Here is a 27051-nt window from a genome sequence, read left to right on the forward strand (position 1 = left end):
GCAGCGTAATGCGCCCTCTGGTGAGAGATTGGTTTGGCACTAGAGTAGAAGAGAGACTTCCGGACAGCTTCTACGTGCAGGTGCAGGTGAGGTTAAACTGATGTTAGGAAAAAGTTAGTCCCTCTAAAGTATTGTCTCTAGAATTAAGCTTAACAATTCGTATTGACCATCACAACCCTCTGACTCTATCACATGGTATTGTGTTTGTACATTGTGAACAGGTTAAACTTGAAGGTTTAAATCAGTGTTGGCCTTCGAACTGTTGAAACCATGGTCCATCTTCATCTTTTCGTTCGTTTGCACGATGATGCATATTTAACATTGAACCCCGGAGACGTGGAATTGTATTCTTCTTAAATGAAATTGTTAGAGGAAATGTGGGAAATTTATTTTGATTTTGGTTTGGCCGAGGCGAGCATTCGTCGTCTGCTAGGCCTATGGCACGCGTTTACTTTCTCCCATTCTGATTACAATATATATATATATATATCATTACCATGTGTCAGTTAAAGTTGAATAATATTCACAGTATTATTCAACCCACAGACTATGTCATGTTGCTGTACAATGGAGACTACAAAGTCATCTTGTTCAGTGATGTACAGCAGCTTTTTTGAGAAATGATGAGTGTGAATACAGTGCAGTGCCATAAATGAGTCGACTTTTGTTATTTTTACTGTATAATTCATTAAAAATAGTAACTTTTCTAAATTATTTTCATAAAATTATCTAGCGTCAATTTATCCAACTTACTTCAGGCATGATCTACAGTTTCTGTGTTTTTCCTAAACAGCTATGCATATTATATCACACTCAGGTCTTTGTTGGAACCACTATATTAATACAAAGGATTATATAGGGAAATGGAGTGCTAAAAGTTCATGATAAAGTTTCAGTAGTCGTATTTCTGCAATTTTTGATCGAAGTTTTAAAAATAATTAATAGAATTTATGTCCAGATGTTTTCTAACAAATGCTTTAGATTTCATGGAAATTGGTCAAAAATGAGTTCAGAATGATCGATTTTTCAAACAAAAGATTCAATGAAATATACATGACATAAAACTCGAAAGTTGACTCATTTTTAACTTTTATTCAATTTTCAAAATACAGTGTACTTCTCAATTTTATTTTGAAAACTAGTTAAATATCATTTGCTTTAAAAAGTAAAAGCAACATCCCCCTTTTTTTTTTATCAACTAATAACACCATATTCTAGATGTTTAGGAAGCTGTATACAGAACAGGGACCAGCTGTGTGTCTGTGGAAATGTTAAAAATAATATTATATTTGATAGATTTTCTAGCTCCTTGATGCTAACTAGTTTACTGGTACCATCTCTCGTTCCCATGATAACAGCTGAATTTTAAGATAAGGTTGGTTTGCATTGCATCTTTGATTTCCTGGCATATTTTTTTTACCAACCTCACAAATTTATAGATTTTTTGTAAATTTATAATGTTCACATTATAAACATCTTGTGAACTGATGTGTGAAATATGTTTATATTGTTTGCAATATTGAAAACCCATATACAGACATGGAAGTATAATGTATTAGACAAGAAACAACAGTATGTGTTCATAGTTCAAGCTGTCTAAATAAAAATTTATTGTGCAAGAAAATTATAATTTGAGTAAATCTTTATGCCACAAAGATTTGATTTTTAACTTATATTCAATGTTTAATACTTGTCTATCAATTTCACTTTGATTGACCTGTTTCTTGATTTGACTTTATCAACATTCTTTAATATTGTATAAATTGAATTAACATCAAGTTTCCCCATATCAGAATTTTCATTACAATACCTTAAGTTTCTCTTTTTCATTTTGTTGATGTGTTGCTCCACGTCATATAGAATAAAAGTTTTCTTCAGAATTATGCTTCAAATTACATGAATTTTTTTGTTTTTTTTTAAATCAAGTTATAGGGAATGATACAATTTATATGATATATAGAGCATAGAGTAAGTTTGGGCAGTTTACATTCTTTTATAAACCACTTTGTGATTTATGAAATATACACTGTCTCAACTTACTTTGTATTTATAAAATTAGTAGAAATTACTTTAATGCCAGCTCATGATCATACATATGTCAAACTGAAGTATGATAGTTGTAACAAAAACACATGACATTTTTACCAGGACTGAAGCCCAGGCTGAATATGCACACTGCAGTAACAGTAATTGCTATCACAGTACTTGTATTCTGTTTTGTCTGATCTACTCAATCAGAAAAAATGTATTGTTCAGTATAGTGTAGAAGAATTGATCTGTGCTCTATTAATTGACATAGCTGCTGGCACTCATTGGGAGTTGACTCATGCTTTATATTGATTTTATCCAAAGACATCTTTTGCATTTATATGCACTCGGCATGTCACTTGTTTGTGTATGGGTTGCGGAATTGGACTTGAATAGACATTAAATGAAACATTTAAACTCTGCCAGGCTTCTTATGTTGAAATTTGTAAGTTGAATCTTCATTTGTGCAGTTGATTGAATTGAACATTTCTGAACAAGGTGGGAGATTTTATCAACTATTATTAGTTTTAAAATGGTGTATGTGTTGCAAGTTTACAGGTGGTGATGAAATCTTTTTTCTGTATAATGTTTTGTAAAAGTGGCAAGCAACTAATTAACACCATCGACATATTTTTTTCCTCTGTTTGGTACTAGTACATCATCCAAAGTTTTCTTTGAATAGGTTCATAGTACTATGGTTATCGGTCCATATATATTATCATTTTTGTGTGTTTATGTGGTGGTGGGGGTGTATACTTCATTGTGAAAAAGATCATACTCATCAGTGTATTCCGTAAACATTAATTATGCATGATAATTATGAAGTGTGTAAATTAGTCTTATGCATAGCACATGTTAAATAGACCATGAACTGTGTATCAGTAAAGAGACATTTAGGATGGCTAGACCCCAATACACAATGAAGTCTGACATTAAAGGGGTCGGCATTCTCTATGGTATAAGAATGTCCAGTGTCATGAGAAGCTAAAGTGATTATAGGAGGTTTCTTCCAGGGATAGGTAAGCTACAACCTGTAACTATCAAAATACTTAGCATAAACAAAAAAAAAGTTGTAACGAATCAATTTTGTATTCACTATATATACATTAGCTTTGAAGTTTTGACTTATAAAACTAACTTGAGAACAAGGTGTTTAGAAAGTTTGGATCTTATCCAATTTGAGGATACCGTTTGTGTAAAATTAATAAAGTAAGTACCATACACTTGTCAGATTACACAGACAAAGTTTGACAGTTTGTTTTACAAGAGATATAGTTCTTTATACATGTGGAAAAGACGTATTGGAATTAGAAGTGTTTTACTATCCAGGTGGTAATTTAATTGTTTAAATAGATGTACAGTGGGTGAATGCTTTACGTAGTGAACTTGTTGGGATTTGTAAGTCAGTGCTAGAAGTAGGAGCTGATTTAAGGATTGAGATTTTACGATATTATCTCAGTTGTTTGTACCCAGTCATACAGGTGTGTAGGCCAAGGTGACAGGAGGGGAAATACTGTGAAATTGAACCTTCATTTGTTTACTTGTGGTGCATTTTATGTCATAGTGAACTGAAATGACTCTGTGAGGGTTGTGTGGCAGGCTGCCGTGTAAAAGGTGGATTTAATATCAAGGTACAGCAATGCTGAATTAAAAACATTCAGAACAAGTGTTTCCTTTTAATGTTTTGTGATATGTAAAAGGAGTTAAAAAATGCCCACTCAGGTGCAATGTACTTGTTATTTAATAATGTATTAGACATGGCTCCAGGCAATTTCTGATTAGAATAATCCTCTTAAAGAGTATGCAGCATTTTGTTTGAAAGTAAACATTGCTTGTCGTACATGTACATTGGCAGCCAAATGTGAATCATTTTAGAAGTTTTCTGAGTCTAATAGTTTGTGATGACCAGTAGATGTACCTTGCTAATCTGTGTGAAAGCTAGGTATTCTAGGTACAAGGTTATGTGTAGACTTGTCATGAGCTCGGGCATTGGGTTGTTGCATGACTTTACACTTGCTTGTTTCTTATCTATGTATATTCATCCTTTAAAAAATTCAAGCTTGTCCCCATTGCATAACTTGTAGATTTGTTTTACTTCAAGGTGAACTTGAGAGTGAGAGTAACATGTTTTAACATGGACGTCAGCTGTGTAAACTTTATATCAGTAAATAGAAAATACAAATGTACTGCTTTATAATACTAAATTACAGTACAGCCTGTTTCCACTGTCCGTGCTGTTTGTATAAAGTTTCAGCAGCGATGAGGCTGTGTTGTACGTATCGTTAAATGAAGTGAAACAATTTTAGTTTTGGACAATCTAGAAATAAAAACAAGATTATGGTAATTATAGTGTATTGAACAACATTGTACAGGCTCCTGTGTCCACTCCAGGACAATACTGATCCGACTTGTAAATATTGTGATTTTCGGCTGAGTCATGTTTGGAAATTGCATTAAGACCTGTTTGGTTTGTAGACATGATCTTCATCGGGCAGTGTACTGGTAGTTATAAGCCAGTGGGGGATTTTTCATACCTGTCTTTAGTTAGATGTGACAGTAAGTGGTCACTTCTCACTTACTTAGTAAGACTTAGCAAGAAATTCTGTATTTGATTCTTCACTCAATTAAGGATGTAGCTGTGGTTGATGGGAGGTTGTTTTTTGTAAACTTCAGACAATTTACATTCCATTTACATCTAAAGAAGGTAAAAATATCACATAATAAGTAACAAGTTGTGTAGATAGATCGTAAGCGAGGCATGCCCATGTATCATGGATTGTACCATTTGTGTTTTTCTGGGGACGTTGTATGTCATTGTGATAGATAAATCTGACAAGACAAGCCTGCAGGGGGAAGGAATTATGACACAAAAATGGCCATTCCAGAGATAAACATCCATATGATGAGTTTCCTTCTTATGTTTAAACTTAAGATTTCTTTGGTAGATAGTTTGATGTGTTAATGGCCCCTTTCATGAGGTGGTAGACTGGAATAAATACATGATACACTCCCAAAGAAAAGAAGTTGCCACTTTGAGGTGCTGTGGTGATGTAATTAGGGAATATGTTAATGATTATGATTATATGATAATGATACCTTTGGCAGTATGTGTTGAGTGATGTAATAGATACTGTTGATGTGTTAAATGGGACATATGTTTAAGGCTTACAACTGTTTTAAAGCAACCAACAATACCATAGTCTTAACCATTTTTTATAAAAAATGCTAAATGTCACTTTAAATGATAATTTCTGTCATTTGAAAAATAATGGGTTTGTGAGTGATGTAACTGGATATAACTGGAGTGATTGTAATGTTACACAGTGTAATTTTCTGGGTTGAAGCAGGGAGAGAATGCTGGATAGAATGATGAATTTATGTTCAATAGAATATTGAATGACAGATGGATGAGTTTAATTCGCTTCAACCAGGGCAGACACTCTGAGAATGTTCATTAACTGTGGTTTCTGGGTTAACCCTCTAAAGCTCTAAAGGTATGTGCAGAGTCGCTATTATCTACCCTTAAGGCTTAGGGATTCCAAAGGCTGACAATATGAAACTAGTTCAGTTAATGATGGGGGATGGATTAGATGGTTGTTTTTTTTAATAAAGAACAAGCACCTGCTGAAACTTGGCAGTGTGAGTAGTTACAATCTTGTTTTGATATTCCTTCCCCAACATAAACAGTGAAGAACTGAGTTCTGAAGCAGCAACACTTGTCTCTCTGTGAAAATCTGAACATTGCCTAAAGGGAGGGGCCCACAGTTTGTTTGTAGTGTGCAATATTTATCAATGATAAGCTGATGCAAAAGTTAGAGAAATGGAGCAGTAATCCACACACACATTTATTATGCAGTCTACTTAATATTTGAAGTGCTTGTGTTACTCTTCTGCCAAATAGTAACCCTCCTGCTGTTTTCATCATCTGGGGCTGGGAAGCATGATAATTGTTAATTATTGATCTCTAGAAGATTAGCCTTCAATGAATTAGTCACTCAGTCCAATCACTTTGTCCAGTCATCATGTCCACTATCATACCAAATTGTTGAGGCAATGTTTAGAACAAAGGAATCGGGATCATTATGGTTCCTTGTGCATTATTAACCATCTGCAATGTATGATGATTATCTGTAATGATGATGAGTTAAGGTTGATGGTGTTGTGTATGCAGGGTCAGATTTCTCCCTCCTGGGACCTCACCTTGATAAGCTAGAGGAAGCGAGGGAAGGATTGAGTTACACACTAGATGCTGGTGCAACAGCCATTTAGACGGTGCTGATTTTACTTATCTGTTTTATTTGTTTCAGAATATTGAAAAATAGGCTGTGGATTTTCTTGAGGATATCTTTTTAACAAAGTGTGCCATAGGATATATATCTCAGTGGTTCTGTGGATTAAAAGTGAGTATAAAACTACACCGTTTGTTTCAGCGATCCTAACTTACACCTTTTTGTAAGTTGTAATTTAAATATTTAGTTCTCAAGCCATGGCCAGAATGATTTACCTCTTATGAAAACTTCTCTTTTACCTCTCTGATGAATTAAATGTCAAGAGTGTACTGGAATGGCTTAAGATTCAGTTCTTTGGAAGGAAAATGATTATCTGTTAAATTCAGTGGACAGGGCCCAGTGGTTCTGGAGTTAATGGGAACACTCCTTAAACAATTCTCTCTGCATCGTCTGAGACTAGACCATCTGAATCAATAATAGAACAGACAGATTAAATTCAAAGAAAATAGAAAATATTGATTGGCATGAGGATGTAGAACAAATTTTTGGGTTGGCTGGGCCACAGACAAAATATGGAGATGTGCCATCTTTTGTAGTATAATGGATTTGCCATATGGTTGTAGTTACATAGTGAGAACATTACTACACATGTTTTACAGTTGGGAGTTTGCAGCCTCTGTTCCAAGAAAATAGTGTTATCTTTCTGATGACAGAAATAAAAAAAATCCTTGCTTGGGGCTGCTTTATAATGAGCATGCAGAGCATCTGTCAGGATGATTAGCATGCCATTGTCTGGTGTATATTAAAGCTGATATGTTAATGCAACTATTAAGCATATAATACTTGCAGATTATGATGAAACCAAGCTGTGAGGAATTATCCAAATACTTACAGCTCTTTTGAAGAGTATCAGATAGTAAAGGAATTCCTTATAAAATATTGAGGTTTTGACGTAATGAGTTTAAGCTAGCATTCAAGAGGTGGCTGGTTCAAATCCTTGCATGGTTGCACGACATCATATTTGTAGTGTCCCTAGACAAATTAAGGCAAACTATCTGCATTGTTTAAGTCCACCCAACTGTAGGCTTTGGCCAGGGGATAGGAAGGAGTGGTTAACTTATGATGACTGGTTTTCTGTTCTAAGGGAACTTTGACTTTCATATAAGCTTTAGCATCATGGAAGCTTTAAATTAGCACCTGTCTGTTGATTAGCTGCCATTGCTAGGTAAGGATGGTACCCTTCTTTATTCTGTAAGGTACAGTTTTACTACTGCACCTCTTAAAGAATAAGTATTGAAACTCAAATAAATGGATGAGAATTTTTAGTTTTTCAGTGATATATATATATATATATATATATATACACACACATACACACACACACACAACCCTTGTCCTTGTATCTCAGGTTTTTAAAATGATGTACATTTACGCAAGTTCTTAAATTTCATGGCTTTCTTGTTCGTTTCACAGAGAATGGTTATGCTAAGTGGATCTGGCTGTGATTAATGAGGAACTTTGAAAGTTGAACATTTAAAAAACAAGATATTATCTTAACCCCTCCTAATCAGTTTATAATACTGTTCAATGATCTAGATTATCTCGATTTATTTAGTTAGTCCCAGAGCCCCTTTTAAAGTCATTAAATTTGGAGATGTAACGGGATAGGCTTGAGGGAGCAATGTAGTAGAGTAGATAGTTATTCTGGTCAGTGAACCCCTTCAACACTCTATTGTTCAGAGTTAATTATTGTATAAGAAAGATCAGTTTATTTCAATTGAATATTTAGATAATTGATTTGCACTGATGATATCTAGGGGAAATTCTGGTGGAGTGTCATTTCTCACAAAACAGATACTAACAAGGAATATGGTGAAGTGAAAATTGTTTATATTTGAGGAAATAATTAATAAATGAAAGTGCAAAAGGAAGGATTTCATATTTACTTTCAAATTTGTGGACATTTCATGACTCGTTAAAGATTAAAGCCCTGATTGCTTCCTTAATTCTTAGATCACAGACCAGTGTTATCACGGGATGTCTGAAGGGGAAATCTTTCAGTATGAATGATTTTTAGGATTCTCCAGCCATCTAGCCATACAGATATATGACCAGGTGTAAACAAACTTACAAAATGCATTTTCTGAACCCTAATAAAAATGTCAAGGATCAGAGGAGAAGGTAATCTATTTGCACCTGTTGGTGAGGTTTTGTTGACTGGTAGAGTGAAGGTCTGTTTTCAGTCCATTTGGATGTCCAACAGTTTTGGCAGAAGCCTTAGTATTTGGAAGACATTCAAACAATTGTTATCCCATTGGTGGTGTGTGGTGGGACATTTACTGAAGTGGTAGCTGGCACTGCCATGAATAAATCTAAGATGGAAATTTTTAAATTCAATTCCAATGTGGAAGTGGAGTGTTATTGTAGTAATTTGTGTCAGAGCCAACCAGACAATACACTTATACATGTATCAAATATCTGTAGCATTCAGTGATTCAATCAACAAAAGCGAAGTGAAAAAAAATTCTAAATTTAATCCAAAATAAGGAGTTTATTTGTGTACACTTCAGTTGTTATACGTACAGCTTATATTTATCTTTATTCGTACCAGGTAGTAACGAAATAAAGGCTAGAATATATTGGTAAAAGACAGCAGGGCTGGACACCTCTTTACAAACAATTAAAGTTGTAACTTCAGAAAATGATATCGAGACATAAAGACAAGTCTCAGTATGGAGACGCAGCATTCTCGAAAGCTCTGTGTCAACACTGCTAAGTAAAATTTATCTCTTTATTAAAATTTCCTGACTACCTTGAAATGATAATGGAATATTATTGAGGTCAAGGTTGCAGGGTAGAATTTAATAGAGGCAGTCTCTGTGACAGTCCAGCTATCAATTGTGGACAAAAAGGACACAAACTGACTATAATAATGTGATAGTACATTTAGAAAATGAACTATAGCATAGTGATATAGATAAGTATACAAACATTTCCATCTTGTAATGAGTACTGTTAGTATCATCATGGAGACACAAAGAATGCATATAACTCAAATCTGCAGTCTATCTGCTAGACAGTCTACAATGCCCCATCCTCGGATTTACATCAGGTAATTATGTGGCTTAGGGAGATTGTGGTCAGACAGGCTACAACACCCTCACACACCCCAGGATTTACATCATGTAATGATGAGAGTAAGGCTTAGGGAGATTGTGATCAGACAGGAAGAGTGTGATAATAAGGGAACAGGACACGTCTGGTCATTTATACTAAAACCACGGACAAAACAAAATCAACACTGTAATGGATATCAATGGCCATTAAGGTACAAACATTAAACATTTGGTAGAAAGGTATGATAAGGGAGATGGACTTGCACTATGTAAGGACAGGGAAGGTTAGACATAGACTATCTATCATGCTGCTAAACGAAATTCTTCTTCCAATATTTAATGGCCAGTAGGCGAGATCATGCAGTATTAATATCCTTGCAAATGTCTACATATTGTCTGATGTATGAACAGTTAGTGGTGGAAGGATATATAACAAGTGAACTATTTACTCACACACACTAGCAGTGTCTGCCACAACTGTCGATGTTTATCATTTGTCACTTTTTTCTGTCTTTGTCCCTCAGGGGAAGCAACCACAACATTTTATAACCAGCTATCGAATGTCTTGTGTAAACATTAATGGGTGTAGTGATTCTTTTCTTGAGTTCAATTTCCTGGAAGAAGTTATTTGTAGATATGTGTAGATATCGAGGAGTGTCATCTTCAAAGGAACAGTAGAAAATGTATGAATACATGTGTTTTCTGGTAATCAATATTTTATGACCTGTTGACTGGGATGTACAGATGCTATGTTAGGTATGTAATTTAGGATGTTGGATTCAGTGTTTGCTTCTAACTGCTGAATGACTACCGATGGACATAGTGTTTACACTGAAATGTTGATAAGAAGCTGAGTAATCATTTGGACTCAATGTTTACACTAGACTGTTGAATAGATGCTTAATGCACAGTGTTTACACTAATATCATCCATTGCTGTTGGACGCAGTGCTTACGTTAAACTGTTGAGTATATGTTGAATGACTGGTGTTTACACCAAAATATGGATTAGATGCTTAATGACCACTGTTGGACACAGTGTTTACATTAAATAAAATGTTGATTAGATGCTAAATGAACAATAGGGTACATGACCTCATTAATACTAAGTACCTACAGATGACATATACCCTGAGTATTGATTGCAGTAATGTTCTGAAGTCAGGACCTCTGACATAAAGCAGAATCTGTTCCTTGTCACTCTGTAACAGCGGACATTCTCATCAATCAGCCATATACTGTGTCGGCAATCAATCACAAATATATATATAAACCTTTGTTTTTTGTAGAAGCTGGACACCAAACACAATGCCCTGTGTGTGCGACTGACATTCAGGAAAAAAGGTAGGTTTTTGTGTCGGGTGTGATTTATTCAACATCAGGGATTAAAGGCTTACTCCACATCAGCATCTTGGTGTAGGGTGACCTGTGGATTATTTATATGTACTTGTATATACTGTTATAAAAATGTTGTAATGTAGAAGGTCAGGGAAAGACAGATAATGTCACAGGGATAGTATTGTGTCATTATCTACTGCAAGTCTCACTTTGAACACCTTCAAATCATCACATCATTTAATCAATGAAAAGCCTAAGTTGTACATACACAAAACTGTATATAATATCACACCAAAGCAACAGATTGTCATTTCAATCGATGGATAATTCACTCTATTTTGTCAATCACTGTTTGTGAAGAATTTGATCAATTTAGACAGCTTTGGTTTGGCTCATAGTTATTTTAGTGCTATTATAAACAAATTCTATATATATGAATATACATTTGAAATGACCAACTATACAAGTGCTTGACCACATGATTTTGTTATACTGTGGTTACTATAACTGCAGAACTAGTACTTGAACTATCTTCCCATTGGATGGAGATTTCTAGTGCATTACTAGACATTTAGTTTTCTACTGGATAAGTGTATTGCAATAATACATTGTCGTGATGTGATATTGAACACTGGTATTGGATACCAGTATTGTGGTTTTTACACGACAAGGTGAAATAGTGAAATGTCATCCATCATTTGTGGGTCAATCTAACCAAGTATTCCACTAAAGATAAAAAAAGCATACCAATACACACCTCATAAATACAGTTTTATGGACAAAATATGGCCTTCCTGACCCTTAGGCTTTTTCTGTTTGTGGAGTAATGTTTTCTCCCCACATGCCATTTGGATTTCACTTAACCTTGTAATTTGGATGTTGTTCCTTTATTTGAACTTATATTGAATGCTTACAAAGGCTTTGAAGTTTCCTCTCCAATCTTGGGATCACATTTTTTAAACTATGTAGTGTGGTACAAAGTCCTGTGGTGACCAATTGTGTTTGCAGTAGATTGAGAACACCGAGTCAGAAGACACTACCGAGGTGGGGTGATTTGATAGATGGTGTATTCATGCCAGGCAGGGTAGAGTCCTCCCAAGTTGTAACTAGATCTTTACTGTTTGTCAGACAAAGTATCTAGATAGCCTACTGGGGGAAGACCTTGTGTATCATGGCCTGTTTATTTTCAGCAAATATATTTTGACAAATTGTGTTCATTTTCTCTGCATGATTCTTTATGTTGCTTATTTTGCTCAAACTGTGTGGATCAGTCCTCCTGTCTTTGATGAACATGGTTATAATGACAAGAATTTGACGGTCTTTGTACATTCAGGGTATCTGAAGTGTACCCTGGGTAGGATTAGTGATGTCTAATGTGCTCATTAATCACTATTTCCAACTTGTAGTGTATATATCATGGTAGAGAGAGTGTTTTGAATCAAAATAAGCACACACTGACAAAACAGAAATTGATTCAGAAGTTTTATTTTTCCAAAAACACAGCCGCCGCCTCAAACTTCCTCTCTGGCTTCAGATATGTCAGAGATTTAGATACCAACTGTGGAACATGGAGGATCAGAAAAAAAAGATCATAGATATCAGATTCAGATCAGTAAATAGTCTCTGCGAGCTAGCCCATCCCAGGTTCATCTTCTGGGTAAATCTGATAGAAAATGTTGATTCCCATGAAATCTGCATAAATCGACATTGATCTGTTCATGAAGTCCAAACAATGTTAATCCTCTCCATGTGTCTGTCATTGATTATTCCATTGTCGTGGTAATTGTCCTTACCTGACTCCAAAGTCAAAGCCATTCTGTCCTTGCTTCCTGCCAGTCAGACATTGATTACCATTCACAAATTGCCACATTATAAATAACTCGTGCAGAGCTGTAAATAAATCATCCATACACCTGCTATTAAAGTGTTTAATTTCTCTTTTTGTTTTGACTGGCATTTCCAGGTTCATGTGGTGGGTGTTGAACTGTTGTTGTATTCCAGGTTCATGCTGTGGGTGTTGAACTGTTGTTGTATTCCAGGTTCATGCTGTGGGTGTTGAACTGTTGTTGTATTCCAGGTTCATGTTGTGGGTGTTGAACTGTTGTTGTATTCCAGGTTCATGTTGTGGGTGTTGAACTGTTGTTGTATTCCAGGTTCATGCTGTGGGTGTTGAACTGTTGTTATATTCCAGGTTCATGCTGTGGGTGTTGAACTGTTGTTGTATTCCAGGTTCATGTTGTGGGTGTTGAACTGTTGTTGTATTCCATGTTCATGCTGTGGGTGTTGAACTGTTGTATTCCATGTTTATGCTGTAGGTGTTGTGCACTGTTCTATTCTGGGTTCCTTCTGTGGACCTCAAGTCTTGATCCTATTAAAACATCTAATGATTTTGTGGATTTAGTGGGTCACCCTTTTTAATGCTTCAGTTTCACTTTTGATACCATTACAATTTTTCAACCCATTTGTGTATGTACACGTACTAGTATATGGAAAATTTAGTATTTCCATTTATTTTCTGAATATAGCGCAATCGCAATGTTGTTTTATGCTTTGTGTATTCAAAGTCATTTGTGTTAGCCACATATTTATAGCACACTTACAGATTCGCCAAAAAAACCAACTCTTGATAAAATAAACACCAGTATCCAGGCCCACATGGTATCCATGGAAGCAAGAGTCTAGAACAGAGAAAAACCAATTGAATTGTAAACTAATGACGTAATGTGTGGGGATGAATTCTCCCGTGTTCTGAATTTGAGGTGATATGTGACTGGATACCCAGAAAAATAACAAATGAGAGAAAGGGTTACTTCTGGTATCATATCCCCCATTCTCTCTGAATTGCACATTGAAATTGTAGGTTTATGCAGTTCTCTGTGAATAGCGGGCTTTGTTTGACCTTTTTGTCGATTGATTCATGGATAAGAAGTGTTGCTTTATTTGACAACTGCCAGACTTAACAGTTTTCATTTTGCTTCTGACAGCAACAAAAAACCTATTCAGGAGTAGATTTGGCATCTAATTTCTGTGCTATATACCATTACAGTTTAATTGCTCATATTAAGTTCGAGGAAGGATATCTTTGTGTGTATATGTATCGTACACAGGTATGTAATTGCCCAGTGTTAAGAGATCTATTGTAATTACCCAGTGGTAATAGATGTATTGTTTTAATGATGATATTAATTTACATATTTTCACATGGGACTTTGGACTTCTATGAATGAAATACTGGTATTAATTTAAAAGCTTCAGGAAACTAGCCTGGTTTTAGTTCTCTTTCTGTAATAATTTATTAAGTTGGATTATTGAACAGGAAAAATTGCCCTGGAATGTGTAGATTGCAGAGGCTTCCTTAATTATTATACAGATGTTCTACATCAAAAGTTGCTTCCCATGTCAAGCAACTCTGTGCATTGAAACCTGCTTCTCTTTTTGTCAAGATTTGAGGCTCCTTAGATAATTTGTTAACCCTCCCAATGAATGTAACATAGATATTGCTTGTTTGTTTCTGCTTGTTTTTTTTATGTCCCATCTTTCAGTTTCCAGCTGTGTGTACCAGAACAATGTTGTATATATATACAATAAAGATTTCTGTGTCATATACTTGCTACAAAGAGGATGGAATAGAAAGGTCATAGTCTAAGTAACATACATGTGGAGAAGTTCTACTCTGTGGTGCCCTAGTATTATTTACCTCTGTGTTGTGTTACGCCCGTAAGATATTTCTGTCAGACATGTATTTTGACTGCAACATATTTTGTAAGTGCAGTGCTGCATATCTTCTTGTATGTAATGGATGTCTGCCAAGGAAGAGAAGGCAGTTTTTGTGTGACATTCAAGGCTGTTTTTGTTTTTATGGCAGTTGCAAGTAATGGATAAGACTTTGAACTGGAGGGTTATATAAAGCTATGGGTCCTCTGACCTTTGCTTTCAAGGAAAATGTTAGAAAGAATTATTGAGAGTTTAGTGACACTAGATGATGTTATCTGACCTTTCTTTTCTAATGACCATCTAAATGTCAGGAGGTATCTAACTCTATTATAAGAGATATACTTGAGCATCTGTCATGCAAACACAGATAGCTAGTATCTACATGTATGTAGGATAATATTCTGTAGGAGGGAGAGTGATGGAATTCTCTACTTGTTTAAATGTATTGATCTTTACTGTGTAGATCTAAAGATTGCAGCATCTACTTTTGATTGTTGTACAGATGTTCAGCATTAAGGATGAATTCATAGCGAGTAGCTATGTGCATCGAACTGAAAAATTCAGTCAATGCATGCAACCCATCCACTGTGATAAATGTATACAGCAAATTTATTATTATTATTATAAACTTTTATAATTTCCCAAAGATTTTATCAGTATCAAGTGTCAATTGCATTTACATCTAAATTATTGAAACTGTCATCTTTGACAATGGCTGGAGGTATTCAGAATAAAGGGGGATGTTGTGTGATATGCCTGAGCACCCTCTAGGTATGGTACATGGTTTATTATATATTTCATAATGGGTGGATGCACTACATAGTACATTACTTGCATTGAGAAAAGGTAGTGAAGCAGGAAAACTGAATGAGAGAGAGAGAGAGAGAGGGGGAGAGAGAGAGAGATTGGCCTCATTATTATATTTATAATTCCAGTAGCTTCAGAATTGGAGAGGAATTGGTGTCATGTACTTGTGAGTTCTCAATAAGAATGTGTAATAGTATATTGTCTGCAACCTGTAAACAAAATTAATTCATTGACTGATGATATATGTTCCAGGGTTTAAATTACATGTGATTATCTTTTGCAACCAGCATATTCCAACCACCTTAGAGTGCAGGTGTCATTTAAACACTTCTAGAGCGTTAAAGAAATGTGACTAGAATGCTTTGCAATCTCCTCTCAGGTTGCCATTCTGGAGAGATGCCATGTTAATAACAATTGTTATAAATTATTCATAGATGACCTCTTGAAGTGAACCCCAGACTCTGCAAATCCCACATCTGTCTCGCAACATTTCATCAATATTTCTTTACTTGCAAGGGATATATGTATATCATATGAAGTTTTTTGCAAGAAGAAAATGTTGAATCATAATGATTTAAAATGTAATAGAGAGACACAGAATAGGATTAAATGGATGCAAAAAAGTAGAATATGAACATTTGCACATGTGGCCTAATAAATGTGTATTGAAATATAAGTACAAATGTACCTAAAAAGTTTGGTTACTTGGATGACAGTTGAGAATTATATCAGTTTTCATTTTATTTTTATTCTACCTCTATGTAAATATAGGAGGATATGTCACGCGTGTCAGAATAAGAAATCATGTACGTTATACATTTATACACGTAGTCCGAATAGAGTATTGCATACACTTTTTCATTCATAAGTGACTGTGAATACACTTATAGCACCTGCCGTGTCCCCAAGGTAACCCAGTCTTGCTGATGAATGCATCTCTGTTTCACCTCTCACGCAAGTTTTTAAAAACATTGTCTTAGGGAGGTTGGTGTATATGTATGCCAAAAAGTGTTATGGAATATATAGGTTGTGTTCAATCTAAATCTGGAGGCATTTCACAGGAAGAGGAGTCCTGGGAAATTCAAAGAATGTACACAGGATGTATTTTATCTGATAATCTCATTTCTGACAGATGATTCACATCCCTCTCTGGTGGTGCTGAAATAGCTTCTTTCACAGATTTAAGTTCCATTGAAAAAAAACCCAGAAAGAAAGAAAATTAGTACATTTCATTGCTTAAGTAAGAGTAAGGCAAATAACAGTCTACAAACATTTGTCCCATATTGAATACCCATGCTTCCATTGAAGTTGAGAAATATTAGCAGTGTAAGAAATCTAAATGTTAGATTTGGTAACTGATTCTACCATGATAAATGAAATTTGCACATGGTACTATACTTTGAAAGACAGTACTAATATCATGTCAGACTTGGAGATACATCTTTATTTTAGCCTTCATTGTAATGCCATGCTTCATGCTTTGTATCTTTTTGCAGGTCAAGCTAGCTGACTGTGACCATGGGGACAGTTCGTGATTTGCACGATTTCCTGGAGGAGGCAGAGCTTTTACACTACTACAGTGCTCTCTGTAATCAACTGCGGATCACTGCGGTACCCCAGCTCAAGTATGTCGAGGAAGAGGACCTCGCAGGAATCGGCATGTCCAGGCCTGAAATGAGGCGCCTTAAGAAAATGTACAAGAAAGAGTGTCCTCATGGAGCTTTAGGGAAAATCAAAAAGGTAAAGACGAGAGACAAGCATGGCAGGTTCTTTTCTGCACAGTGTGCTGTGAAGAGGTCCCTGATCCAACTTACTAGACGAAAACTCTCTCTGAAACTTTTTTAAAAACCTAAAGCAATATATGTGGTGCTAGCTGACATATTAAGTAAAGGGTATTTATGTTTCTATTCTTTCTTGAAGGACGTGAACTGGATAGACATATACAACTTAAGAAATTATAAAAGACCCACATTTAAGGCAATTTCTATTCAGAGTACAGACTTCTGTGATATTCTTTGTCATTTATTTTGTTGTACTTTAGTTGAAGATGTGCAGGTTATAAAATGAGATGAGTCATTAAAGACAGACCTAGATAAAAACAACATTTAAAAGCATTTAACTATTTTTATCTCACAACATTACACCAGGTTTGTCGTTGTGAAGTAGTGCTGCGGGTTTCTAGTTACAAACATATTTCAACTTGAAAACTATTGAAAGTGTGGTTTTGGTAAATACATGCACATATGCACACACGCGCTTTGGTAGCCGTCAGTAGCTGTTCCTTCAATCATTATCAAGATGAAAAGTTCATATGCCTGAAATTGTTCTTGTCTATCAAGATAAGCAAGAGATTTTTGAAGCAATTTAAAACTGACTGTTCAGCATGCATAGTAAAGAAAAACTTAAAAAGAGTTATCATCAGAGATCTGATGTATGTTAAAAATAACTTGGCACTAAATAGAAGTAACAGATAATACATATGGTGTATATATCATCCTATCTACTAATTTAAAAATCATGAAAGATAGGGTGTATGGCATAGTTTGCTTTTATTTACTGGAAGTCTTAAATTAAATGGCTTTTCAAAGTGCATATTTTGATTAGTATTTTATGCTAATTCTTAACAAATCCATTAGGATGAGTGGTGGTTGGACCTTGGCCAGAACTAATTATGAATGCCTTTTCTTGCCATGCACAAATTAATTCATGAAGTAAAGTTGTCAAAATTCTGAATAAAAGACGCCACGTAAATTACATCGTTACATATGGAACATAAATTCTTGTGTGTAAAACATGAAATTCGTGACATAGCACACATACACAATACATGCAGGTAGAGGTCATTTAGTGAACCATTATAGAAAGCAAAAACATTTTTATTTTGAAAAACTTGTCATCAATATTTTGGAAGTTGCATTGTTTTATCAGGCCAGAGATGCTGTAAGACGGGCCTCCATAAGGCTTACTGGAGGAAGTACTTTAGATTTATCAAAGGAGCCAGAGGTATCCCAAATGTAGCCGCTAATCACCCCCTCTAATTAAGGGCATGAATTGAACTGAATTGAATGACTGATAACTTTACTCCTCCCCTTGTTTCAGGACACACTTGCTCTTGTGAATACTTTAAATTCAAAAGTAACTTCTAAAGTGGTAAGATTGACAAGTAATGAAAGGAAATCCTTATTGCTGCTTCTTAGGAGGAAATGCATGATGTAGACTAATGGTCTACACACTGCCTCATTCATAGCCAAGTACAAAATATTTCCGGTGTGGCAAAATAAATGTTCTATTTGGATAATTACAGGATTATGATGATAAAAGAAACTTTTGAGATATATATTTATTTGTGGATATTGATTAAAAATTTTCCATTTCTGATTGTAATTCAGGTATAAAGTTAAAGTTTGCTAAGCAGTGATAAGGTTTTCCCAGACAAAAAACTTTTTTGGTTTATCTCAGTATTGCTGTAGGACCCTTGATTTTGTGTTTTGTTTTGGCTGCACATCAAATTATATTGTAATAGAGGAAAGAAATTGTTCCTAATTTGATGTAGCAGCCCCTTTTTTATTGTAAAATATACATGATATAGGTCAATCCATTTATAGCAGTCTAGTCTTTTATTTTCATAGGTTATGTATAAAGCAGTTCACAGTACTGTTATGTGATAGATGTTTCTAACTTTCTAGCAATGCAATGTAGGCAAGCTGACAATTAAAATCACATTGAGTGGAATGATCTATGTGTGATTGTGCATGATGACAAAGCCAGTTGAATAGTTTAGGAGAGTCCCTTCTTTCCTTTTGTATGTTCAATTTATTATATTGTACAATGTATATAGGAAATTAGCTCTCTAAGTACTTCAATGCACTTAACTTCTGCAGGCCTTGTTTCCTCGTATGCGTACATATATACATGCTTTTCAACATTTTCATAATACAGGTTGTGATATATTTATTCTTGTAATGATGTTGCCAAACTAACCATGCATGGTATGTTATTGGCATTATCATGGTTGATTAATTCATTATGTACAGTTTAAAAGATCACTTATTTCACATAATCATATGAAGAGAATTTATATCATTTCAATATCATCATTAATAGTTTAGCAGTAGTGTAACGTTTGGAAGATGCTCAATCGGATGTCTGCTCTTGTTATAAAAGCGAGAAGAAACACTCATGTTTAACACCACCACATGCATTTTTGTGGCTTTAAGATTTGAGAAATGTTTGGTCTCTCATTTCACATAAGAGCAGTGATGTGAGGTCATGACTAAACACATATAAAACTCACACCCCATTTCTCATTTTTTCCTTCAGAATTACTTGTCACTGAGCACAAGACACTGTACTCAGTATTGAAAATGGAGGTAAAGCAGGAAAACATGATGGATGTATGAATGTTAAAAATATCTTCTTTTTTTCTTTTAAATTGCTGTATTCTTTGTGATAGTACCAGAAGTCTGTTTTTCAGGCTATCCTTACTCGATCAGATGGACCAAATCGCACTCTTAGTCCTTCACCTCCAGAACAGAGGTCAAGGCCATCATCATACATTGTATCACCAGGGAGACAGATCATTCCTGCAGAATCCATTCACATCAACAAATCTCTTGGGGAAGGGGAATTTGGTGTTGTGCAGCAAGGTATCTGGACGACAGAGCGAGGGGAGAAGGTAGGAGTCGCTTACAAAATAGTACCTGCTGTATTGTTGACTTTTAGACTTGTTAAATAACTTGCTTTTCACAGAGATCAGTTTTTTATGATCTCTACCATGTCTTCTTTTAGGTTCAAGTGGCATTAAAATGTTTAAGTAAGGAGCGGATGGAGAATGGGACCCAAGAATTCTTGAAAGAGGCAGCCATAATGCAGACCATAGATCATGAAAACATTTGTGCGATGTTTGGAGTTGTCATTGATAAAGATGACACTCTCATTCTGGTCAGTTCAAACATCTGTATGAAATGTTGGTCAGTTCCAACATGATATCTGTATTAAATGTTGGTCAGTTCCAACATTGTATCTGTATGAAATATTGGTCAGTTCCAACATGGTATCTATTAAATGTTGGTCAGTTCCAACATGATGTCTTTATTAAAATGTTTGTCAGTTCCAAATTGATATCTGAGTTAAATGTTGGGCAGTTTAAATATTTGTATTAAATGTTGGTCATTTTAAACATTTGTATTAATTGTTGGTCAGTTCCAACATGGTACAATGAAAACTACCTAATCTGGCTCCTGTACAATCTGTTTCACTGGCATTCCGACCCTTATTTTCAATTTCATATTTTCATTGTTTTACACTGTTTATTCCGACACACTGAGTATTCTAACAAAACATTTGTCTGCCAGTGCATGTAGTATTAGACAGGTTTCACTGTATAGGTGTCTAATATTAGTCAGTTCAAACATGATATCTAATGTTGGTTTGATCAAATATGTTGCTGAATTGATATTTCTATCTAATGTTGAAGTGAAGAAAAGCACTATATAAACACTTGCAAGACAAATAATTGTTCATTTATTTTTAATGGAATTGCTTTGAAATATTCATAATTGCTTATAAGACTTTGATATGAATATAGATGTACCTACATTATGCAGATAGGTTGTGTCAGTGCTGTACTTTATATTGCAGGTTACAGAGTTGGCCCCCATGAGGTCCCTCTTGGAGTGTTTAAAGGATTCAACTCTTAGATTAGACTTTCCATTATCCAGGTTGTGTGATTTTGCTCAACAGATTTGTGATGGAATGAGTTACTTAGAGAGCAAACGCCTTATTCATAGGGATTTAGCTGCTAGGAATATTCTTGTGTTCAGTAAGCACAAAGTAGGTATCTTTGTCTTCAATAGTTGAATTCGTCCTGCATTGTTATTTTTTGTGGGGAAAAATTTCATTTAGAGATATAAATATGGTTTTTGTGACATTTTTAGGTTAAAATAAGTGACTTTGGATTATCTCGAGCCTTAGGTGTAGGAAAAGACTACTACCAAAGCAAATACAGCATTAACCTCAAACTGCCCATTGCATGGTAAGGTGTGACAGAAGTATAGTGTACAAAGATATAATGTTATTATCCTCAAAATATACGATTGTTTATCACTTGATGAGTGTAAACAAAATGTTTTGTGTACAAAGATGCTATCCTGTCACTTGGCCACTGTTAAAGTGATCTCCCCTTTTCCTAAAATTCATATGAAGGTGTTTTTGTCTTTGATTAGGTGTGCCCCAGAATGTATAAATTATCTCAAGTTCACATCAGCCAGTGACGTGTGGGCATATGGAGTTACTCTGTGGGAAATGTTCACCTATGGATTCCAGCCATGGGCTGGACTTAATGGACAAGAGGTGTGTGCTTGTTATGTACTGCTTTTGTATCAGTGTCTAAAACTCATTGGAAATATATGTGGGCAATACTTTGTATAATCTATTCATTTCCAAAAACAACTTATTGCTGACAACAGATAGCAATATAGGAGTGCTGTATAGTTTGATAAATACAGGATGAATATTTAAAAATGTATTTCATCATTGTGAATGTAATGTTCACATAAGTAGTGGTGTGTATTCACTACTCTCCTTTGATACAGATACTGGAGGCAATAGACACCCCCAACTCTCAGAGATTGGAATGTCCTGACCTCTGCCCTAAGGACTACTATGATCTCATGCTGAAGTGCTGGTATCATGACCCCCAGAAGCGACCTGCTTTCAGTGAAATCAGCATCTTACTTCCTCAGGTATGTCAATGTACAGGTGTATTCTATTTAAGGTCATCAGGTAAACACAGGTGACAATCTCCTGGGTCATCACACTGCACACTGCAGTATTTGGTAAAGTGCTCCAACTCTTGAATTTCAATTTAAATGTGTGAAAATGATCCAGGAATTGATAGCAGATATACACGTTCATTCACTTAGCAATCTTGATAGCGGATAAATTGATTTAAAAGATGAACATTTCACTTTAACTACTGTTAAATCATTCTCAGCGAACTGGAAAAATAAACTTTAGGCTTGTCAATGAAATTTTTCATCTGATAAGGGTCATGATTCATGTTTAAAACATTTAATAGCTGCACATCTATACACCTGTATGAGAGTGCTAGTAGGTCTAAACCTGTCTTCTGTAGAACGCGTGTGAAGGGGTAAGTGTGATGTGTGTGTTGTAACTTGTGTATGTGATGTGTTTGTGTCGGCTGTTTGACGGAAGATTCTGGTTTTATGTTGGAACAACGGAGCACCTACCATATCAAGAAAATGTCGGGCAGCTTTTTTAAAGTCTTGTTTACCAAAATTTTGTTTTAGTAGTTTTGCTTGTGTATGACAGATTTATCTGTCAGAAGTGTCGGTTTGCTGAAGAAAAAGGAATTTAATGTGTTGAAATGCTGCAAGCTTTTTTACAGAATTTATGTATTGGGAGAACTCTGTTTTCAATGTTTTCAAACACTGTCAAGATAAGGGAGACAATAATGTTTCATATGTGTAAAGTCTCTGTGTTAGCTCTGCTTCTGTAATTTTTGTGTGCGTGATGATGATGTGGTTTGTAAACTACTTTTACTTTGTGTTGGGTTTCAGATGCGACCCATCACGATGAAGGCTTCAAGGGAGTTCCCAGAGGTCACAGTGCCAAAAGATTATCTCTACTATAAAGCTAATGATGTTGTCTATGTCATTGACAAAAAGTAAGATTTGGACCAACTATCACTTATCACATGTTTCATATGCTCGATGCTCTTATTTGATGGAAATTTGCCAGGGCAGAAATCTGATAACCAAACTTTTTTTGACATACATAAAATTGATAAAGTAAAAGCTGCATTGATTTATATTCTGATTTTCATTTAGAATAATTTTTTAGAAAAGTTGGATGCTGTATAAAATAATTTTAAGTGCCAATGTGTATGTTTGTTTTTTAGCACTTCTAACAGTCCTGCCCCTGGGTTATGGAAAGGTGTATTAAGCAATGGCAAATCAGGTTATTTTGATCCAGTCAATTTTGTCCCCTTCATAGAAACTCGAGCTAGTCCTGCCAGCCCTGCCTCTAGAACACAACTAACACGCAAAGGTACCACGCTCCTCCAGAACGGGAATAGAATTCTTTGTTCCTTATTGTTGAAACACAGCACATATATATTTAAGAAATTTCCTATGTAACATAACTGTATGGGACACTTTAGATTACTATTGAGATTGTCAATGTAAGTAATGATCAGTACTCACATAGAGGTCAAGATGGCATTTGTACGTGACCTTTGGGATGAGGGATAAAATCAGAGTTCTGATAATTTCTTTTGAAATGTTTCTCAGAAAATTTCTGCAAAATCTTGTACTGATTACTAAATGCAGTGAGTTTTTTAAATAATTCATTGATTGAAAACTACAAGTTGTGTATGTTTGATGGTATAAATGTTTGATATAACTTTGTAAAATTATGAATTGTGGGTATTTGAGATTTGATAATATAAATATTTTGAATAGCTTTGTAGTACAGTATTATGAATTGTTTGTAATATTTGATATTCCATGTATAACTTTTTAGAATTAACGAGTTCTGAGTATTTGATGATATGAATGTTTATTATAACTTTGTAGTATTATGAGTTGTGGGTATTTGATAATTTGTATGTTTGATATTTAACTTTGTAGAATCAAAGAGAAACTCTAAGGCCAAGTTGTTGAGTGCAGCAATGATCAGTGGTCCACAGAATGACCTACGACACACAGGTCACATTGGCTATGATGGAGCGGTGTTTGGGGATGTGTCTTTTATAGGGGATAACTATGACAAACTGCCTGTCAAGGTCTCCAGTACTGGCAAGTACCCTTAAATCAAACATTTAATGCAAAAGACAAACGTCTTAAACCAAATTCACCCTATTAGAAGTATCTTTAAAAATTATCATGAATAAAATCTAAACAGAAAGCTTGTCAGTGCTATTTTGCCCTACATGTGAACTATTGTTAAAGTCTCATAAAATTATTCAAATTATGTAGAAATAATTCGATTTCATTGGCGATATGTAATTTTATTGGCTGAATAACTTACTTTTTTTTTCAAGTGAGCATAAAAATAAGATACAGTAAAATATCTGTATCTCGAATATGGTTTATCTCTAATACCCCGCTTGAGTCGAAGTCGACCGCCGGTCCCAGCTGTTTTCCCTATATAAATGATTAAAAAAAACTTCTGATATTTCGAACCCGGTAATCTTGAATACTCCGCTTATGTCGAAGTAGTTTCAAGGTCCCATACCCTAAATTCACCTGGTTTATCTCGGAAGTGCAGTCAATTTTCCGCTCTGCTTACCATACCTGGCATCGTTAAGTCACACATTCACACCCGCAGCTACATCAATTATAATTAATGACCGCTAATCCATGCTCGCCTTTTCCGAGTAGACCCAGGTCGCAATAAATGGTTCAACAGCTTGGGTGATTAGTGAAGCCATCCAACATTACAGCTAAAGTTCACCGCCAATTATGAACTAAAACACCTGATTCCAGGGATGGTGTTTTGAATGACACGCTCTATCATTAACATGTGGGTTAGATAAACGTACAAAATCGTCGAAGTACGCTTGAAGGTAATGCTCTTAATAACGATTAAGCATTTAATAACACACGCTTCATAATTAAAACTAGTACAGAGAAAACATGAACATTTATTTAATAAACATTTAAAAGTTTGGTTTTTTTTTAATCCATCTTTTTTGTTTCTTACGTGTTTTCATTACAATGCAATATGTAACTACATCCCAGTCGAGCCTGGGCATCAGTAAACTTAAAGTAAGCATACCGGCACGACCATCTTAATTTTGAAACACATTGTGAATTCAACTGGATATTTATATATATTTAAAAAACGAAATGTTTGTCTTTGAAATTCCACAATATTAATTTATCAACTTGTATTAAACTATAAGAAACGGCAACTGGGTTTTTGTTTATAATGCAAATCCCATACTATGCGTCAAATATCCTCCTTCAAAAATATCCAAGATCGATTTTGGATATCTCGAACCCCCGGATATCTCGAAATTTTTTCGAGGTCACTCGGACTTCGAGATAGAGATATTTTACTGTATTTTAAAACGTTTCTTGTTTCAGTAACATTACTTGTAATGTAAAGCATTGTAACATCATTGTTTTTGTTTGGAAATCATCCTATAAACATTAAAAGTGTATTTTTCAAATGTTAAATTAATGTATAATGAGGAATGAGTTTTATAGCAAATTAGGTTACTGAGTTAAAACGTAACTAGGTGAAGATTACGTATTATATTAATTCATGAAGTATTTTACGGTATTGATTATTTTATGCAGGTAAACTAAATGAGCTTCATAGAATAAGTCCAGAAAAAGAAGGAGTTTCCATGAATGGCCATCTTGGATCTGGGCACTCTTGGTAAGACAGTTGACATAATTTTTCATGTGATAAAAATACAGATGACTGTGTTATGATTTTTTTTTACCACTATTACTTGTAATTATGTACAGGGTATTAGACATGAAACATATAAAGTGAATTTCTTTGAATACAGCCATAAAAAGGATGAAACGTAAGGTGGATTTTGAGTTTTATGAGCAGCTAATCCTTTTTGAAGTGTAAGGATGGCTATGTATTTGTTTTAGATAATACGGAGTTCCATAATGTGTAGTTTCCCATTCCTGTACAGATAGCAGACCATTGAGCTTATTTTGTTATCGGTGAATTTTTTCTGTACATTAGTGTGAACTTTCATGTTTTCTGTACAAGGATATGAATTGTTCGGTTTCTAATTGTTAAATATTATTAATTGCCCCTAACTGCAGTCTCTTGATTTGAAGCCTTGTGAAGTATGCAGACAATGATATGAATTATGGAACTTGTGTGTTCAGTAGCACGAGATACCTAAGAACTGCGAACGATAGTATTGTTTTGCCACCTACCATCTGGTCAAGATTGATTTACATGACAAATCAAAGACAGATAACTCTATCATTTGCGTTAAAATAACATGTATCACTATATGAATACATGGACAACGGAAAATATTTTTAAAACATCATCCCTATAAATTGTCATTTAGCAAATTTATATACCAAAAACTTTTGACTTTTGTTGTTTGGGGGGGGGGGGGGGGGGGGGCATTTGTTTACAGACCAAAATACAGCGAAAATGTTCATTCTATGATCAATTGCAAATGAGGTTAAAGTGTAAGATATGAAGATTAACCATTTTTACTCAATAATATACAGTAATTTGAAAAATTAAATGGTTATTTATTGATATCAATAAGAATTTTGAAATATATGACGTTTTAAAGCCCGGTTTCAAGGAACATATTTTTCTACCCCTGAATCAAAAGGAGTTGAAATTAAGAGCAATTAATCAATTAACACTGGTATTGAAGTTAATAATTACTAATGGATTCTACTTTGCAGTTTTAAAAAATGTCATTAGCAAAATTGCAAAGCATTTTAAAGTATACAAGTTGAAAATGTAGGCGTGAATCTAGAGTTAGCGTGCGTAGTTCTTTGTTCAGCTCGTGCTAATGAAAGCATAGCCATTCTTATTTGAGCTTACTAGAAACAGTGCTGGTGAAGTGGATACAACAGCTTCAATAAGTTATTCCCATTATCATATAACCATTGATTAATGGGTTCAATGTTTTATTTCTTCTCCAACATATGTATCTCACATTTGTATATTAAAAGAAATTGCTTTTATAATCATGTGAACGCAATACACACATTTGGAATGCTTATTGGCTTTGATAACCCTATATATACAAGCAGATGCATAGATAATTGGTGGAAATTAAAAAAAAAAATT

The 27051-nt window shown here is 34.8% G+C and overlaps 1 protein-coding gene across 19 annotated transcripts in view; it reads left to right on the forward strand.

Annotated features, from left to right (window-relative positions):
* The window catches only part of LOC125656399 (activated Cdc42 kinase-like), a 36628-nt gene continuing 9577 nt past the window's right edge, over positions 1 to 27051 (forward strand). The window contains exons 1-16 of one of the 19 annotated variants that reach the window (XM_056148776.1): positions 1 to 86; positions 6336 to 6428; positions 10662 to 10716; positions 16728 to 16971; positions 18160 to 18234; positions 19706 to 19906; positions 20020 to 20172; positions 20872 to 21063; positions 21168 to 21265; positions 21456 to 21582; positions 21825 to 21974; positions 22812 to 22918; positions 23153 to 23301; positions 23883 to 24050; positions 25560 to 25641; positions 25778 to 25795. In XM_056148776.1, coding sequence (XP_056004751.1) covers positions 16750 to 16971; positions 18160 to 18234; positions 19706 to 19906; positions 20020 to 20172; positions 20872 to 21063; positions 21168 to 21265; positions 21456 to 21582; positions 21825 to 21974; positions 22812 to 22918; positions 23153 to 23301; positions 23883 to 24050; positions 25560 to 25641; positions 25778 to 25795 — 1742 coding nt within the window. In that variant the 5' untranslated portion in view covers positions 1 to 86; positions 6336 to 6428; positions 10662 to 10716; positions 16728 to 16749. The other 18 variants (XM_056148798.1, XM_056148783.1, XM_056148796.1 and 15 more) reach the window with 18 other exon arrangements.

Source organism: Ostrea edulis, chromosome 1 (genome assembly GCF_947568905.1).
Source record: "Ostrea edulis chromosome 1, xbOstEdul1.1, whole genome shotgun sequence".
Taxonomy (NCBI): Eukaryota; Metazoa; Mollusca; class Bivalvia; order Ostreida; family Ostreidae; genus Ostrea; species Ostrea edulis.